At 39.9% G+C, this 20,600-nt stretch overlaps 1 protein-coding gene across 1 annotated transcript in view; it reads right to left on the bottom strand.

Moving 5' to 3' along the window:
• The window catches only part of SDHAF4 (succinate dehydrogenase complex assembly factor 4), a 32,867-nt gene continuing 12,267 nt past the window's right edge, over positions 1 to 20,600 (bottom strand). The window contains exons 2-3 of the mRNA XM_025925686.2: positions 17,785 to 17,934; positions 1 to 1,762 (exon numbers count right to left, since the gene is read on the bottom strand). Coding sequence (XP_025781471.1) covers positions 1,653 to 1,762; positions 17,785 to 17,934 — 260 coding nt within the window. The 3' untranslated portion in view covers positions 1 to 1,652. The remainder of the gene's footprint in view (positions 1,763 to 17,784; positions 17,935 to 20,600) is intronic.

Raw genomic sequence — 20,600 nt, 5'->3', positions numbered from 1 at the left:
TTTGTTTCTGAGAACACACATTATAAAAAGTTTATTTATGTAAATAAATCTCCTACAATCTTCTCAAATAATACTACACTTATAATTCATGTCACACAATCATCAGCCCACTGCATTATCTTCTACAGGCCGTGCAAACCCCTTCTTCCTAGGTAATTTCAGTGTAGCCTGGGGGCTGAAGGCCCAATCCCTGTGACAGAGTAAGGCCAGAGGCCAGCATGGGTTGCCACAGGCAAGCCCAGCAATTTCTATTCTTCCTTTCCATTCCATGTCTATAAACTGGCCTTGACTTTTCCTGACCCAGTTATCCAAAGGCCACAGGACAAGAGCTTTTGAGTCATCAAAACTGACTAAGCTGGCCCATTTCATCCCCTGCTTTTGTCACAAATTGGTCCTCTGTACCTAAATTTTGTTTTAACAAACTAGTGCATATTTCTGCTCAGTTCATCGGTGCAAAAAATCACTAATTTTCTTACTAATGATTTTGTAATGTTATATTCATGAAACAATTTTTTTTTAACGTTTATTTATTTTTGAGACAGACAGAGACAGAGCATGAACGGGGGAGGGTCAGAGAGAGGGAGACACAGAATCTGAAACAGGCTCCAGGCTCTGAGATGCCAGCACAGAGCCTGACGCGGGGCTCGAACTCACGGGCCGCGAGATCATGACCTGAGCTGAAGTTGGCCGCTCAACCGACTGAGCCACCCAGGCGCCCCTAAAACAATTTCAATTAAAGTATTTCAAACTTAGTTTCTAAATATTTCCCCCCAGAAAGCCTAGAGACTTGGAATAATACATTTATGATTTACAGATAGCTAACACTTAATGAGAGGTTTGTGCTATGCACTGTTCCAAGTACATGTACCTACTCATTTAAAGTTCTCAACTGCCCAAAAAGGGCAGTATTATCTCCAATTTACACATGAAGATACTGAGGTGTGGAAAAGTTGAATAACTTACCCCAGGTCACACAGCTAGTAAGTAGCAGAGCCAAAATTTGAACCTAAGTAATCTGTCTCTGGAGCTAGACTTTCTGTTGTTACTGTGGCCTTATAAAACTATAACGTGTTATTTAACTCACATTCAAAAAGCACTATTACCTAGCATATAGCAATAAAAATCATTAAAACTTGTTTTACATTTGTACTTTATAAGCAGCTGATTAATTTAAAATGCAATATGATGAAATATGCAGCTCTAATCATCTTTTATATACTCCAATATATTTAAATTAAAATTAATGTGCTAATGTAGAAATATTTCCCCTTTCTTAATTTATAGCAGCATATTTCTTTTCAAGGCACTATTTGTGGGTTTTTAAAACATTTTTATTTATTTTTGAGAGACAGAGTATGAGCAGGGGAGGGGCAGAGAGAGAGGGAGACACGGAATTTGAAGCTGCAAGCTGCAGGCTCCGAGCTGTCAGCACAGAGCCCTATGTGGGGCTCAAACCCACAAACTGAGAGATCATGACCTGAGCCGACGTTGGAAGCTTAACTGACTGAGCCACCCAGGCACCCTTATTTGTGTTTTTAAACACATTATAGAGATTAAATGACTTAAAGGATATACAGAGAGAAAATAATGAGAAATAAATTAATTCAAATGTACATATTCAGAAAAAGATACTGAAGTTAATAATATATGGCTTAAAAGTCAATACAGCGTCCTTTTCGTTCCCAATCTCCATATCGGGTAGGTTCTGGGCCTCTGGGTCCACCTTTTTCTTTGGTAACGGGATTAATATCATCTGGAAATTCTAAAGAAAGACAGAAGATAAAAAAAAAAAAAAAAAACAAAAAAAACAGTCAATAGAGACAAGAAAAGCGTGAAGACCAATTCTGAAGACAGAGTGGTCGAGTTGCAGAGTTAATAGGCTAGATACTACTGACTAGGTTATTACAATGCAGTCTTTTAAATGAACTGTAAATGTGGTTCTTTTCCCCAAGTTTGAGAAATCACTTCTGGACACAATTGTCATATCCAACGAACTTTATTACCTACATTAATTACTTAGAATTCTTGGGAGTGTTCTCAGGCCCCAATATGGGGAGTGGCTGCATTTGTATGGATGGATTAAAAGAGAGGGAAAGGAATGCAGGGAATACAGAGTACAAATCCACAGGGTTTGGAAGGTTGTGAAACAAGGTTACTTTGGCTCACTGCCTCAGTTTTCTTATCAGTAAAATGGGTATAACAACCATATCTGATTTGCTATGTTGAAAATTAAACAAAGAGATGCATGTAAAGGATCCAGCTCACTGCCGGGTACCTAAGAATGCCCAATTAATTTTAGTTATGAGTATTATTGTTCTTCATCATAGGATTTTGGCTTCATGAAATGGTTAACTGACACTGCCATTCATGGACATAACAACTATTACTCTGAATACTGTGTGTTCATAAAGGACTATTCATCTTGAGTCTGGCCCAATTCTGAGTACTTTATTCACAGTAACTCATTTAATCCTCATAATAATCATATGGGACAGGAACAATTATTGTCTCCATTTTATAGATGAGGAACATGAGACACAAAGAGGTTCAGAAAGGTGCTCCTGATCACACAGCTAGCTACCAAGTGATAAACAGAGTTTGAATTCAGACAGTCTGGTTGCAGTCTTGTTTTTAACCCATAAACTACTGCTCTGTATATGGGACGGACAGAAGAGGAGTCAGCTATTAGAAAGAACCCCAATTCTTACTCTGGGTCTCTTTAGAAAACTAGATGAACATCACCAAAATCCCATAGTCCCTGTCTAGGAAAAAAGACAATTAACCCTGAAAATTTTCAAATATGTATCTGTTTTTAAAATTCTTTCTCTACTGTGAATCAAGTATTCCCTACCCTGTCATTCTAAGAACTTGCTGGGACTTCCTCTGAAAGCATCTAATGGAAACTCTTCCATCTCCCATATTTCTGGGGCCCACCGAGTATCTTCATCAGCTTGGGTTGCCAAAACAAACTACCGTAGACTTAAACAACAGAAACTAACTTTCTCACAGCTCTCGAGGCTAGGAGTCTGCAAGCAGGGTGCCAGCATGGCTGGGTTCTGGTGAAGACTCTTCCTGGCTTGTAGACAGCCCCTTCTCAGTGTCCTCACATGGCAGGGAGAGAATGATGGCGAGCTCTCTAGTGTCTCTTCTTATAAGGACATGAATTCCGACATAGGGAATTCTCATGACCTCATTTAAAACCATCTCTAGGGGCACCTGGGTGGCTCAGTCGGTTGAGAGCCCGACTTCGGCTCAGGTCATGATCTCATAGCTCATGGGTTCGAGTCGTGCATCGGGCTCTGTGCTGACAGCTCAGAGCCTGGAGCCTGCTTCAGAGTCTGTCTCTCCCTCTCTCTCTGCCCCTACCCCGCTCATGCTCTGTCTCTCAGAAATAATAAACATTAAAAAAATTAAAAAAAAAAACTAATTATCTCTTAAAGGCCCTATCTCCAAATACCACCCCCACTGGGGGGTTAGGGATTCAACATATGGATTTTAGGGAGACACAACTCAGTCCATAGCACTAGGCAAGAAAGAAAGGGTCAAGATGTCCCTGCACCTCACTGCTACTTCCAGTCTCTCATTCTACCACCAAATCTTTACAGCCTTTCCTCTTTTGAATTCTGCACCATTTACTTGTCCAGTGCTTTTCTGTAGTCCAGTAATAAAGTCAAAGACTCTTCTAACTTCTTGGATAGGATCAATATTTGATTCATAGTTTGATCTCTCCCCATTGTTCTTCATATCAACATGCACATTAGTATCCTCACATACTGGAGACATGGAGGCCCTTAATCCTCTTTCCTAGTGATCTTCACATCCACTTGTGCTATCCATTTCGATTTCATTATCTCCTGAATATGTTCCTTCTCCAAGTCTCACACTCTTGAGCTTTCTTCTTTCTGACTGCAGCCTCCTATGGAGGCTTTTCCCTAATGTTTGTTTAACCCAATTTTCACCCTCATTATAATCTATAGCTTTCTGAAATTCTTTACTCTCATTAGTTCCATCCTGAGTCATGCTTGGAGTCATATTCTAGACTAATGCAACCATTTTCTAACTCATCTCTGTTTTCTGACTCTCATGACTCCAGCCTAACCTGCACAGAAGGATAAATTAATCTTTCTAAAACAGAATCCCTCCTCCACATTACATTAAGTGAAAGAGGCCAGACACAAATGATTATGTACTGTATGATTTCATTTATATAAAATCCTAGGAAGCGCAAAATTATAGTGACAGAGAACAGATTCATGGTTGCCAGGGGGATGGGAGAATGAAACTAATTATAAAGAGGCACCAGGGGCTCTTTGTGGGATTGAATTGTTTTATACTTTGTGTTGGTTATATGGTTATAAACATTGTTAAAATTCATAAAACTGTTTCTTAAAATGGGTGAATTTTATTATATGCAGATTATACTACAGTAAAGCTGATTAAAATAATCTCCATTCAAAAAACTCGAGAGCTTTCTTCACTGTCTACTGCATAAAGCCCATATGCTATAAACTGGTACTTCAGGCACTCCCAGACTTGAGCCAAATCTACCTTTCTAGCTTTATATTCTATTAATCCACTATATACACCCTATGCTGCAGCAAAACAGGAACATTGGCTGTATCTTGCATGTATCTCCCTGGCCTCTCTTTCTCTGACCACATCTTTCTTTTTTTTTTATTTTAGAGAGAGCACATGAACAGGGAAGAGGGCAGAGAGAGAGAGAGAGAGAGAGAGAAAATCTTAAGCAGGCTCCATGCTCAGTGCAGAACCCTACACAGGGCTTGATCCCATGTTCTGGGATCATGACCTGAGCCGAAATCAAGGAGTCAGATGCTCAACCACCTAGGTGCCCATCTTTTTCTTTTTTGAAATGTCTCCCTACCATTCCTTAACTACTTATGATTTTATTGTGCCTTTTAAACCAAGCTCAATGTTAATCTCTTTTCTCTCCTTTTTTCCTGAACTTTTTGCATTATCTCTTATGCCAGTTACCACATGATGTCCTGTTGATAGTTATTTTCGTATCTCATTTTCCTTATTCATCTTTGCATCAAACAGGGTGTTCAGATGCAAACAATCTTCCTTTATTATCTTAACAATTTTTTTTAATGTTTATTAGAGAGACAGAGCGTGAGTGGGGGAGGGGTAGAGAGAGAGGGAGACTTGGATCTGAAGCAGGTTCCAGGCTTTGAGCTGTCAGCACAGAGCCTGACACGAGGCTCAAACTCACGAACCATGAGATCATGACCTGAGTTGAAGTTGGACACTTAACTGACTGAGCCACCCAAGCACGCCCTTTATTATCTTAATGAAGTCTACTCTCTGCAAAGGGACCACCTATATATTTTTCTTAGAATGACATGCGTACCATAGGCAGGGAGACAAGCCCAGAAAGAAGGAAACAAGGAAGAAGACAAACTTGTTAGGAGACCAACAAAACCACAGATGCTTGAATTTGGGCTTCATTGGCAGGATGAATGAGTTTGACATGTTAAGAAGGTATTGGATCCAGGACACAGGAGAAGCAGGAGTGAAGGATATCCCCAGATTTCTGACTCTCTACTTTTGGGCAGAGGTAAAAGAGCTTAAAAAAGAAGTGAGGAAAAATTGGTTGAAGACACAGGAGGAGAAACTGGGCAAAACATAACCAAAACCACGACAGACAGATTTCTAGCAGCAGTGGTTAACAATGTTGAAGCTTGTAGACAGTTCATATAAAATGAGGACTGAAAGGCATTTGCTGGGTTTGGTGATATTTACCAGACCAGCTTCTAAGACATGGTAGGTTCAACATAAATTGCAGCGACTCAAAAATTAAGATGAATAGCTGGCACTGTGTCAAACAGATGATTACCTTTTGAAATGTGCTTTTTTCTTTACTATGTGAAATATATATAACATTTATCGTATTAATCCCATTATGATATAGTTTATCATTTTAACCACTTATAAGTGTACAATTCAGTGGCACTGACTATATATATTCTCATTGGTAACTATCACACTATCTACACCCACAAGTTTTTCATCATCCTCAATAAAACTCTATACCCATTAAGCAAAAACTTTCCCTTTCTCCCTTCCTCTAGACTTTGATAACCTCTATTCTACCTTGTCTCTATGAATCTGCCTACTCAAGGTACATAATTTAAGTGGAATCATGTATTTGTCCCTCTGTGTCTAACTTATTTCACTAAGCATAATGTTTTCAAGGTCCATCCATATTGTAGCACATTATTAAAATGCCATTCCTGGGGCACCTGGGTGGCTCAGTCGGTTAAGCGTCTGACTTCAGCTCAGGTCATGGTCTCACGGTCTGTGAGTTCGAGCCCTGCGTTGGGCTCTGTGCTGACAGCTCACAGCCTGGAGCCTGCTTCAGATTCTGTGTCTCCCTCTCTCTCTGACCCTCCCCCATTCATGCTCTGTCTCTTTCTGTCTCAAAAATAAATAAACATTAAAAAAAAATAAAAAATAAATAAAATAACATGCCATTCCTTTTAATGACTGAATAGTATTCCACTATATGTACTTACCACATTTTGTTTACCCATTTACCTATCGATGAACATCTGAGTCGTTTCTTTTGGCTATTGTGAATAAAGTTGCTATGAACAGTTGCTATGTTGCTCCACGTTGTTGCCATCACTTGTTTTCCAGTTTTCCTTAAATTGTAGCCATCATACACACCCACTGCAGTTGAAGTGGTATCTCACTATAGTTTTGATTTGTAATTAGTGGTGTTGAGCCCTATTTCAAGTGCTTGTTAGTTATTTGTATATCTTCTTTAGAGAAATGTATGTTCAAGTCATTTGCCCATTTTTGAATTAGGTTGTTTTTGTGGAGTTGTAGGAGCTTTTCACATGCTCTGGATATTAACTCTTTGTCAGCTATATTATTTACAAATATTTCTGCCATTCTGTAGGTTATCTTTTTACTTTCTTGATAATGTCCTTTGATGTACAAAATTTATTAATTTTGCTAATGTGCAATTTTATCTATTTTTTGTGTTTGTCGTCTATGTTCTTGGTGTCATAGCAATTAAACAGTTGTCAAATTCAATATCATGAAGATTTTCCCCAATGTTTTCATCTAAGAATTTTATAGGCTTACCTCTTAATTTTAGGTTTTCGACATTTTTAGAGTTAATTTTTATATATGGTATAAGGTAAGGGTACAATTTTTTTCTTTTGCATGTGATTATCCAGTTTTCCCAGAACCACTTATAGAAAAAACTGTCCTTTCCGCCACCGAATGAACATGGCAACCTTCTCAAAAACCAACTGAGCAATAGGTGGGGGTTTACTTCTGGGATTGCTGCTTTTGTGTATGATGCTTTAATGAAAATATTCCTCTCAGATTTTTGTGCTTGGCTAAAACCAGGAAAGAATTTTACCTTTAGATTATACCAACTCTTTAACGGTCTCCATCATTTTGGCAGATTGATCTGGTTATTAGACTGGGCTTAGAAAAGATGCTATAAATTGAAATATTTAACTGAAAGAACAAAAACAGAAGTTTTCATATTCTGAAGAGTTCCAGATACAGGTCCCTATATCCTCTGTTTATTATCTTCTTACCTAGGATGCTTCATTGCATAGATGGGTTAACTCTCAGGAGACTGGATAAATTAGACAAGCAGGCAGCCTTGCCAAAGTTTCAAACTGGTATGTTTGCATGTATGCTGTCTACAACGTTATTTTTTGAATAGCAAATGCATGCACATGTTCCACAATTCAAAGATACAAAAGAGTACAGAATAAAAATAAAGTACCATTTTAAAAATCAGAGCTTGGTGTGCCTGGGTGGATGAATTGGTTAAGCAGCCCACTCTTGTTCAGCTCAGGTCGTGATCTCACGATTTGTGAGATCAAAGCCCCACAATGGGTTCTGTGCTGATAGCATGGAGCCTGCTTGGGATTCTCTCTCTCCCTTTCTCTCTGTTCCTTCCCGGCTTGCTCACCCTTCTCTTTCTCAAAACAAACAAACAAACAAACAAACTTAAAAAAAAAAAACAAAACACAGCTTTAGAACATGAGTGGAATTTCGTGTACACTAAATACAAAACAATGTTTAGTCTATCATCCCACCATCCTCAAAAACCCCTTTCCTCTCCAAACTTCCTCTTCTCTTTCTCCAACTATATGGCTACAGTGAGAACCACCACCTTCACCTGTGACCCACCCCAGTGCCACCCACATTGATTTAGTTATAGGCACCCAATCCAAGCTTGGCCAATGAGCTCTTTTCTTAGGAAATTTTGAATTAGAGGGGCATCTGGCTGTCTCAGTTGGTACAGCAGGCAACTTTTGGTCTCAGAGTAATGAATTCAAGCCCCATGCTGGGTGTGCAGCCTACTAAAAATAAAATAAAATAAAATACTTTTGGAATTATAACTAAACAACTAGTTATTTTCAGCTAGTTGCTCTATTGACTTGAGTAGATGCTGGGAACAGTTCCTTCTGCCCAGTGGACTTAAAAGGGAGTCTAGGGGCGCCTGGGTGGCTCAGTCGGTTAAGCGTCTGACTTCGGCTCAGGTCATGATCTCGCGGTTCGTGAGTTCAAGCCCTGCGTCAGGCTCTGTGCTGACGGCTCAGAGCCTGGAGCCTGTTTCAGATTCTGTGTCTCCCTCTCTCTCTGACCCTCCCCCGTTCATGCTCTGTCTCTCTCTGTCTCAAAAATAAATAAATGTTAAAAAAAAATTTTTTTTTTAAAAAAAGGGAGTCTAATGACAGAAAACAACAAAAAGAAGAGACGGGGGACAAGAGAAAGAGGGAGAATATCCTGGTTTCCATATACTGTTTACTCCTAAGGTCTGTTTTTTCCGAGGTCCAGCAGCATCACTGCCCTGAGTACCCCACCTATGTACCTCGTAGCCCAATAACAACCTACACTACCTCTTGTTTAAGTCTGCTCAAGTGGTTTTCTGTTACTCAGATCAAAGCAGGTCTCAGTTCATATACTTTGTCATATGAATAATGGCTTATAACGAATAAAACAATCAAACACAATCAATCAATGTCAGGGGCTTAGAAATTATTTTTTTTTAATCTACACATATTGATGGTCAATATGGGAATTTAGTCATTGTGAAATATGCTTCATTATTGTTAATAAAGAATTATAAACAATAACATATTTCTTTCATTCTTTCTCTTCAATAACTAAAATATTTTGATACTTCAAAAATTAAGGAAGGAGCTTTACTGTAAAGGCATACTTCATTTTATTGTGCTTCACACATACTACATTTGAAAAAAAGTTTATTAATTTTGAGAGAGAGAGAGAAAGAGAGAGAGGGAGGGAGGGGCAGGAGAATCCCAAGCAGGCTCCACACTGTCAGCAGCACAAGCCTGACACAGGACTCAAACCCATGAACTACAAGATCATGACCTGAGCTGAAATCAAGAGTTGGGCACTTAACCAAGTGAAATACCCAGGAGCCTGAGATACTGCATGTTTTACAAATTGTGGCATCCCTACAGTGAACAAGTCTATTGGTGCCGTTTTTCCACACAGCATTTCCTCGCTTTGTGTTTCTGTGTCATATTTTAGTAATTCTCACAATATTTCAAATTTTGTCATTATTATTATATTTGCTATTGTGATCTGTGATGAGTGATCTTTGATATTACTATTGTAATTGTTTTGGGGCATCAGGGCTCATATCCATATAAAACAGTTAACTGATAGACATTGTGAATGCTCTGAATGCTCCATGAACAGCTGTTCCCTTGTCTTTCCCCCTCTTTGGGCCTCCCTATTCCTGGGAGCAAAATAAGACTAAAATTGGGCCAATTAATAACCCTACAATGGCTTCTAAGTGTTCAAATGAAAGGAAGAGTCACATGTCTCTCACTTTAAATCAAAAGCTAGACATGAGTAGGCTTAACAGGGAAGGTACACATTGAAAGCTGAGACAGGCCAAAAGCTAGGCCTCTTGTGATAACCAGTTACCCAAAATGTGCACTCAAAGGAAAAGTTCATGAAGGAAATTAAAAGTGCTACGTCAGTGAATACACAAATGATAAGAAAACAAAACAGCCTTATTGCTCATTGAGAACATTATAGTAGTCTGGATAGAAGATCAAACCAGTCACAACATTCCCTTAAGATAAAGCCTTCCAGAGCAAGGGCCTACTCTCTTCAGTTCTTTAAAGACAGACAGGTAAAGAAGCTGCAGAACAGTTTAAAGCTAGCATAGCTTGGTTCATGAGGTTTAAGGAAAGAAGCCATCTCCACACCATCTAAGTGCAAGGTAAAGCGGCAAGCGCTGATATAGAAGCTGCAGCAAGCAATCCAGAAGATCTAGCTAAGATAATTAATGAAGGTGGCTACATTAAACAATAGATATTCAATGTGGACAAAACAGCCTTCTATGGAAAAAGGACTTTCATAGCTGGGGAAAAGAAGCCAATGCCTGCCTTCAAAGCTTCATAGAATAGGCTGACTCTCTTGTTAGGGGGGCTAATGTAGCTGGTGACTTTAAGCTGAAGCCAGTGTTCATTTACCATTCCACAAATCCTACGGCACTTAAAAACTATGCTAAATCTATTCTTCCTATGCTCTATAAATGGAACAACAGAGCCTGGATGACAGCACATCTGTTCACAACATGGTTTACTGAATATTTTAGCCTGCTGATGAGACCTACTGCTCAGAAAAAAAAGATTCCTTTCAAAATATGACTGCTCACTGACAATGCACCTGGTGCCCAAGAGCTCTGATGAAGATGTACAATGAGATTAATATTGTTTTCATGTCTAACACAACATCTATTCTTCAGCCCAAAGATCAAGGAGTCATTTGACTTTCAAGTCATATTATTTAAGAAATACATTTCATAAGGCTGCAGCTGCCATAGATGGTGATTGCTCTGATGGATCTGGGCAAACTACATTGAAAACCTTCTGGAAAGGATTCACCATTCTAGATGCCATTAAGAACATATGTGATTCATGGGAAAAGGTCAACATATCAACATTACAAGGAGTTGAAAAGAATTTCATTCCAACTCTCATAAATGATTCTAAAGGGTTCAAGACTTCATTGGGGAAAATGCAGATGTGATAGAAATAGCAAGAAATCTAGAACTAAAAGTGGAGCCTGAAGATATGACTGAATTGCTGCAATCTTGTGATAAAACTTTAATGGACAATGGGGCGTCTGGGTAGCTCATTAACTGTTGATCTCTAAATCAATCAACTCTTGATTTTGGCTCAGGTCATGAACTCCTGGTTTGTGGGACTGAGCACCACGTTGACAGCTCAGGAGCCTGCTTGGAATTCTCTCTCTTCCTTTCTCTCTGCCCCCACCCCTGGCTCATGCATGTATTCTCTTTCTCTCAAAATAAATAAACACTAAAAAAAAAGAAAAAAAAGAGAGAGAGACTTAAAAAAAAAACTTTAATGGGTAAGGAGTTGCTTCTTGTGGATGAGCAAAGAAAGTGGTTTCTTGAGATGAATCTACTCCTACTGAAGATGCTGTGAAGATTGTTGAAATGGTGAGAGGGCCAACATGGCGGAGAAGTAGGGGGATCCATATGTCCCGCGTCTCTCAAACAAAGAAGTGTAGAAGCCAAAGGACTTTGAACACCAGAGCCTGGGAGGAAAAGAGACTGAATCTACTAGGAAGAAAATGGGAAAGCTGGAAAAAAGATAGGTGGGTAACTGCGAACTGGGGCAAATAAAAAAGGCCATATGGGCACAGAGGGGAGGGACCTCCTTCTGGGGAGGGACCCCCTTCTGTGGAGAGACAAAGGGAAGAGAAAGAGGCTCTAGGGAAGTGCAGGACCTAGCTGGACAGGAGAAAGACCTTGGACTGAGACTGAGAGGGATCTTATCTCTAACTGTGGGGCTTTCTTCAGACTGGGGCCAGCTCCCTGTTCGAGCACCTGGGGAGGAAGGAAGCCAGGCCTGGGTGTGGTGGTAGGTCACAGGCTCAGTCTGCAGCTGGAGAAAGTGGTTCCCCCCCTGGAGACAGAACCTGCCTGCATCTGCCACCCTGGGGCGCAGTGGCTGGGCCGAGGGCTCAGCCTGCAGGAGGATAAGGCAGCTCCAGTTTCCCTGGAGTGCTGTGGGAAAAGACAAAGCCTGTCTGCATCTGCCACCCCAGGGGCTTGCGGTGAGGGCAGCAGCTCTCAGTCGCAATAAGTCTGCAACAGAAGTCAGTCTTCCCTGAAGTGCGGTGGCACAGACAAAGCCAGTCGGGAACACATATTGCGGCACTGAGAGGCGCTTTCCCAGCGCCAGAGCGCACAGAGCGGGACTTTGAATTCTAGCCAAGCACAGGGTCAAGGCAGTTGGTGGAGCGAGAAGGACCGCCCCATCTGCGCCCACAGCACAGTGAGGATGACTCAAACAACAGTCCGCCAGGTCCGGCTCCGTGGAGAAGAGACTGGAAGATCACCATTCCCCCCTCCCCCACCACCACCAAGGAAGGGCCTCAGGGATCACTCTGGGGGTCCATAGTGGAGGTGGGTCCAGATAATGCCAAACCACGCTCCTCTGCACTGGGTAACTGCATATCCACCAGAGTGGCAAAGACCCTGCAGACAGCTACTTGAGACAAGCAATGCAGCATTGCCTGGATTAACTCTAGGTCAATTCTGGATATATAGATATATTCTCACCCCCAACCAATTTCTCCTCCTTATCTCTTCTCTCTCCTAGGCTGGTTACTCTGGTTATTGGTCTGTCTAAACAGGCATATTTAATCCATTGTCTTGATGCATGTTCTACACCTCCTTCTTTACACTCCTTTCTCTTTCTCTAGAATAATCTAGCCATATACCATCTACCCTGTCTGGGTAATTTTATCTTTGTTTCGTTTTTCCCGCCTCCTTCTTTATTTTCCTTTCTCTCCCTCTGGATTAAGCCTTTTAGTCTCTCTGCCTAGTCAACTTTTATTTCCACACACACACCCCCACAGCCGCCCCCTCCCCCCCCCCCCCCCCCCCGTCATTTCTCTCTTTGTATGTGCTCTTCCATCAGCACTGCCTCCACCTTCTTCTTTACTTGTAGTCCGTGTTTTGGGGTTTTTTGTTTTTAGTGTTTAGGTTTTTGTTTTTGTTTATTTGTTTGTGTTATTTGTTTGTGTGTTTGCGTGTTTTTGTCTCCTGTTTGTCTATCAGTTTTTCCTTTACAGGGCTACTCCAAGGAACAAATCAAAGCACATCTGGTGGAGGGCACAAAATATTACTACGAGTAGGGTAATAAAATAACCAAAGTCACAACAACAGAGAGCAAGTAACAATCCCCAAAAAAACACCTCCAGAAGGGCCAGGCCCTGGACAGTGTATGACCCTCTTTTAATATAGCAGTGCTTGCAGGTGCAGAGCACACAAGCTTTTAAAACGCATAAGGTAGAGAAAGCTAGCCAAAGTGACAAAATGGAGGAATTCTTCTCAAAAGAAACTCCAGGAAGTCGCGACAGCTAATGAATTGATCAAAACCAACTTAAGCAATATAACGGTACAAGAATTTAGAATAATAGTCATAAAAGTAATCGCTGGGCTTGAAAAAAGCAGAGGACAGCAGAGAATCTACTGCTATAGAGATCAAGGGACTAAAAAATAGTCATGATGAATTAAAAAATGCTATAAATGAGGTGCAAAATAAAATAGAGGCAGCCATAGCATGGATTGAAGAGGCAGAGGAGAGACTAGGTGAATTGGAAGATAAAATTATGGAAAAAGAGGAAGCTGAGAAAAAGATAAAAAAATCCAGGAGGAAGAGGGGAGAATTAGAGACCTAAGTGATGCAATCAAACGGAACAATATCCCTATCACAGGAAGTCCAGAAGAAGAAACAGAGAAAAGGGCTGAAGGTGTACTTGAACAAATCATAGCTGAGAACTTCCCTGATCTGGGGAAGGAAAAAGGCATTGAACTCCAAGAGGCACAGAGAACTCCCTTCATACGTAACTTGAATCGATCTTCTGCATGGCATATCATAGTGAAACTGGCAAAATACAAGGATAAAGAGAAAATTCTGAAAGCAGCTTGGGATAAACAGGTTCTAACTTACAAAGGGAGACCAATAAGACTAGTGGCAGACCTATCTACTTAAAGTTGGCAGGCCAGAAAGGAATGGCAGGAAATCTTCAATGTGATGAACAGAAAAAATACGCAGCCAAGAATCCTTTATCCAGCAAGTCTGTCATTCAGAATAGGAGAGATAAAGGTTTTTCAAACAAACAAAAACTGAAGGAATTCATCACCACTAAACCAGCCCTACAAGAAATCCTCAGGGGGATTCTGTGGGTGAAATGTTGCAAGGACCACAAAGTACCAGAGACACCACTACAAGCATGCAACCTACAGATATCACAAATGCCTCTAAACCCATATCTTTCAATAATAACACTGAATGTAAATGGACTAAATGCCCCAACCAAAAGACACAGGGTATCAGAATGGATAAAAAAACAAGACACATTTATTTGCTGTCTATAAGAGACAGAGATAATACCTAACCTTCTCAAGCTGTTCCAAAAAGTAGAAAGGGAAGTAAAACTTCCAGACTCATTCTATGAAGCCAGCATTACTTTGATTCCCAAACCAAAGACCCAGCAAAAAAAGAGAACTACAGGCCAATATCCCTGATGAATATGGATGCAAAAATTCTCAACAAGATACTAGCAAATCAAATTCAACAGTATATAAAAAGAATTATTCACCATGATCAAGTGGGATTCATTCATGGGCTGCAGGGCTGGTTCAATATTCGCAAATCAATCAATGTGATACATCACAATAAAAGAAAAGATAAGAACCATATGATCCTGTCAATCAATTAAGAAAAAGCATTTGACAAAATTCAGCATCCTTTCTTAATAAAAACCCTCGAGAAAGTCGGGATAGAAGGAACATGCTCAAACATCATAAAAGCCATTTATGAAAAGCCCACAGCTAATATCATCCTCAATGGGGAAAAACTGAGAGCTTTCCCCCTGAGATCAGGAACATGACAGGGATATCCACTTTCACCGCTGTTGTTTAACAGAGTGTTGGAAGTTCTCGCATCGCAATCAGACAACAAAAGGAAATCAAAGGCATCAAAATTGGCACAGATGAAGTCAAGCTTTCATTTTTTGCAGATGACATGATATTATATATGAAAAACCCAACAGACTCCACCAAAAGTCTACTAGAACTGATACAGGAATTCAGCAAAGTTGCGATAGAAAATTAATGTACAGAAATCAGTTGCATTCTTATACATTAATAATGAAGCGACAGAAAGATAAATAAAGAAACTGATCCCATTCAAATTGCACCATGAATCATAAAATACCCAGGAATAAACCTAACCAAAGATGTAAAAGATCTGTGTGCCGAAAGCTATAGAAAGCTTATGAAGGAAATTGAAGAAGATTCAAGGAAAGAAATGGAAAAACATTCCATGCTCATGGACTGGAAGAATACATACTGTTAGAATGTCAATACTACCCAAAGTAATCTACACATTCAAGGCAATCCCAATCAAAATTGCACCAGCATTCTTCTCAAAGCCAGAACAAGCAATCCTAAAATTTGTATGGAACCACAAAAGACCCCCAATAGCCAAAGTAATATTGAACAAGAAAACCAAAGCGGAAGGCATCACAATCCCAGACTTTAGTCTCTACTACAAAGCTGTAATCATCAAGACAGCATTGTATTGGCAAAAAAACAGACACATAGACCAATGGAATAGAGTAGAGACTCCAGAACTGGACCCACAAATGTATAGCCAACTAATCGTTGACAAAGCAGGAAAAAAATATCAAATGGAAAAAAGACAGTCTCTTTAACAAATTGTGCTGGGAGAACTGGACAGCAACATGCAGAAGAATGAAACTAGACCACTTTCACAAAAATAAACTCTTTTTACACCATTCACAAAAATAAACTCAAAATGGATGAAGAACCTCAATGTGAGACAGGAAACCATCAAAACCCTAGAGGAGAAAGCAGGAAAAAACCTCTCTGACCTCAGCCGCAGCAATTTCTTACTTAACACACTTCCAAAGGCAAGGGAATTAAAAGCAAAAATGAACTATTGGGGCCTCAACAAGATAAAAAGCTTCTGCACTGCAAAGAAAACAATCAACAAAACTAAAAGGCAACCGATGGAATGGGAAAAGATATTTGCAAATGACATATCGGACAAAGGGCTAGTACCCAAAATCTATAAAGAACTCACCAGACTCCACACCCGCAAAACAAATAATCCAGTGACGAAATGGGCAGAAGACATGAATAGACTCTTCTCTAAAGAAGACATCCAGATGGCCAACAGGCACATGAAAAGATGCTCAACGTCACTCCTCATCAGGAAATACAAATCAAAACCACACTAAGATACCACCTCACACCAGTCAGAGTAGCTAAAATGAACAAATCAGGAGACTATAGATGCTGGCGAGGATGTGGAGAAACGGGAACCCTCTTGCACTGTTGGTGGGAATGTAAACTGGTGCAGCTGGTCTGGAAAACAGCGTGGAGGTTCTTCAAAAAATTAGAAATAGATCTACCCTGTAAGCCAGCAATAGCACTGCTAGGAATCTACCCAAAGGATACAGGAATGCTGATGCATAGGGGCACTTGTACCCCAATGTTTATAGCAGCACTTTCAACAATAGCCAAATTATGGAAGGAGCCTAAACGTCCATCAACTGATGAATGGATAAAGAAGTTGTGGTGTATATATACAATGGAATACTACGTGGCAATGAGAAAGAATGAAATATGGCTTTTTGTAGCAATGTGGATGGAACTGGAGAGTGTTAAGCTAAGTGAAATAAGTCATACAGAGAAAGACAGATACCATATGTTTTCACTCTTATGTGGATCCTGAGAAACTTAACAGAAGACCATGGGGGGAGGGGAAGGGGGAAAAAAAAGTTACAGAGAGGGAAGGAGGCAAACCATAAGAGACTCTTAGAAGGTTGATGGGGGTGGGAGGGAGGGGAAAGTGGGTGATGGGCACTGAGAAGGGCACCTGTTGGGATCAGCACTGGGTGTTATATGGAAACCAATTTGACAATAAATTTCATATTAAAAAATAAAATTAAAAAAATTGTTGAAATGGTAACAAAGGATTCAGACTATTACATAAACATAGTTGATACACCAGTAACAGAGCTTGAGAGGATTGACTTCAATTTTGAAAGAAGTTCTACTGTAGGTTATCAAACAGCATCTCTGCTACAGAGAAATCTTTCATGAAAGGAATAAATCAATGCAGCAAACTCCATTGTTGTCCTATTGTAAGAAATTGCCACAGCCCCCACCTTCAGCAACCACCACCCTGATTAGTCAGCAGCCATAAACATCAAGGCAAGTCCCTCCACCAGAAAAAGCATTACAACTTACTAAAAACTCAGATGATGGTTAGGATTTTTTAGCAGTGAAGTATTTTTTAATATTTATTTATTTTGGGGGGGGAGGGATAAAGAGAGAGGGGACAGAGGATTTCAAGCAGGCTCGGTGCTGACAGCAAAGAGCCCAATGCAGTGCTTGAACTCATGAACCATGAGATCACAACCTGAGCCAAAGTCAGACGCTTAACAATGGAGCCACCTAGGTGTCCCAGCAATAAAGTATTTTTAAATTAAGGTATACATATTTTTTTTTTTGACACAATGCTAATGCACACTTTATAGACTGCCATAGAGTGTAAACATAACTTTCATATGCACTGGAAAATCAAAACAATAATGTGACTTGCTTTACTGCCATTTGCTCTATTGCACTATTCTGGAACCAAACCTGTAATATCTGTGAGACGTGCCTATACTCACTTGTCAGTGGTTCTTTCTCTAAATTAGGATCTTCTGGTGCATCAAAACGACCTTCTGGTAACTTTGGCTTCTTATGAGACTGTTTGATGGGTCTGGATTTTTCTCCTTGAGAACTCATTTTCCTCACGGAACAACACACAAGTGGTGATCCTAGAGAGTGGAGACAGTGAAAAAATAGGAGCTGCTTATTTATTCTACTTTAAAAAATTAACAATTTATTTGTTTTTAGTTAATACACTCACTTTCATCAAAGTTCAAAAAGTACAAAAGGACATATAGCTAAAAATCTTCCCTCTATCTTCCAGACAGGCATTTCCCTTCCTTGGAGGCAACTAATATTATCAGTTTAAAAAGAAGAGCTCTGAAATAAATTAACCATTATCAAAATCATAAAAACTTCTAATATAAAATACTGATTCCTGTCTGAAGCAATGCCCAAAATACCAGAAATGAGATCATTAACAGTAACTAAATAGTACAAAGTTTAATGACAGGATTTACTATTTAAATCACAAGGGACTTGTGATTTAAATATATCTTAATCCAGCCTAAATGTCCATCAACTGATGAATGGATAAAGAAATTGTGGTTTATATACACAATGGAGTACTACGTGGCAATGAGAAAGAATGAAATATGGCCCTTTGTAGCAACGTGGATGGAACTGGAGAGTGTGATGCTAAGTGAAATAAGCCATACAGAGAAAGACAGATACCATATGGTTTCACTCTTATGTGGATCTTGAGAAACTTAACAGAAACCCATGGGGGAGGGGAAGGAAAAAAAAAAAAAAGAGGTTAGAGAGGGAGAGAGCCAAAGCATAAGAGACTCTTAAAAACTGAGAACAAACTGAGGGTTGATAGGGGGTGAGAGGGAGGGGAGGGTGGGTGATGGGTATTGAGGAGGGCACCTTTTGGGATGAGCACTGGGTGTTGTATGGAAACCAATTTGACAATAAATTTCATATATTGAAGAAAAATAAATAAATAAATAAATAAATAAATAAATAAATAAATAAATCTTAATCCTAATTAAAATATATTTGAATCCTAATCATGGTCTTCTTTTCCTGCCAATTAACATTTAAAAATGTATTAGGCATTTACAATATAAAAGTGAGATCACTTTCATTATAGGTTATAAAGAGAAAAGTTGAACAACTTTCAGTACTATGAAAGTTATGCAACCCTTGTCAAGATAATGTTCCAAAGGCTAAACCACCCTGAAAAAATGACCTCAGGGTTGGGCTTTCAACTTTCTAAAGGAATGGCTCCAAGGCAAACCAAGGTAGGGACCAGTTCCAGTTCCACCACTGTGGTTAAGTGGAATAATGGCTTCTGAAGATCAGAACCTAATACCCAGAATCTATGAATAAGTTAGGTTCCATGGTAAAAGAGAATTTAGGTAGCAGTTCGAATTAAGGCTACTCATCAGATGACCTTGGACCAGGGCGATTATCCTGTACTATCTGTGTGGGTCTGCTGTAACCACAAGAATCCTTAAAAGGGGAAGAGACAACTGGAAGAGAGAACTAGAGAGAGAGCAGTATGAAATAGCCTTGATGGATATTGCTGGCTTTGAAGATGGAGGAAAGGGGCAATGAGTCCAGGAACTGTAGCAGCCTCTAGCAGGTGGAAAAGGAAGGAAATAGATTCTCCCCCTAGAGCCTCCAGAAGGAACATAGCCCTAACACTTTGATTTTAGTCCAGAGACTTCTCACCTCCAGAACTGGAAAATGTTTTAAGCCACTAAGTTTGTGACAATCTGTTGCAGCTGCAGTAGGAAACTAATACAAGCACTTACTAGTTGTTGGACCTTTGTCAAGCGACTTACAAAGTTGCTTTTTTTTTTTAATGTTTATTTATTTTTGAGAGAGAGAGAGAGAGAGAGAGAGAGAGAGAGAGAGAGGAAGAATGTGCACGGGGGAGGATCAGAGAGAGAGGGAGACAGAGGATCTGAAGCAGGCTCTGCGCTAACAGCAGAGAGCCTGATACGGAGCTCGAACTCACAAACCCTCAGCAAACCCTGAGTATGTGACCTGAGCCAAAGTCTGACACTTAATTGAGTGAACCACCAAGGCACCCCAAGTGACTTACCCTTTCTAAATCTGTTTCCTCCTGTCTAAATTGAAGAGTACCTAGCTCATGAGTTGCTAAATAGATTAAATAAGACAATTCATGCATAGCACTGAGAACTGTGACAAATTTTATCTATTATCATCATAGTATTATCTGGAAGCTCCTGGTAGCATTACATATAATTAGAATTTTCTTTCATTATATGTATTTTATTCATATTCTAGTTATCACTACATCACCCTACCCTCTGCTTTAAAAAGTTATATAAACATGGGCGCCTGGGTGGCTCAGTTAGTTAAGCGTCTGACTTCGGCTCAGGTCATGATCTCGCGGTTCGTGAATTCGACCCCCGTGCCGGGCTCTGTGGTGACAGCTCAGAGCCTGGAGCTGCTTCAGATTCTGTGTCTCCCTCTCTCTCTGCCCCTTCCCCACTCATGCTCTGCCCTCTCTCTCAAAAATAAATAAAACATTAACAAAAATTTTTAAAAATTATATAAACAAAATTATACAAAAAATAAAAAATTATAGGGGTGCCTAGGTGGCTCAGTCGATTCAGTGTTTCAGGTCATGATCTCACAGTTCGTGAGTTCGAGACCCACATCAGTCTCTGTGCTGACAGACTGGAGACTGCTTTGGTTTCTGTGTCTCCCTCTCTTTGCCCCTCCCCTGCTCACATTCTGTGTGTCTCTCTCTCTCAAAAATAAACAAACATTAAAAAAAGTTAAAAAAAAAATTATA

The sequence above is a fragment of the Puma concolor genome, chromosome B2, assembly GCF_028749965.1.
Source record: "Puma concolor isolate L17-30 chromosome B2, mPumCon1.1.hap2, whole genome shotgun sequence".
NCBI classification, from domain to species: Eukaryota; Metazoa; Chordata; class Mammalia; order Carnivora; family Felidae; genus Puma; species Puma concolor.
Note: the sequence above shows the minus strand (reverse complement) of the source record. Positions and strands in the feature narration are given on the sequence as shown.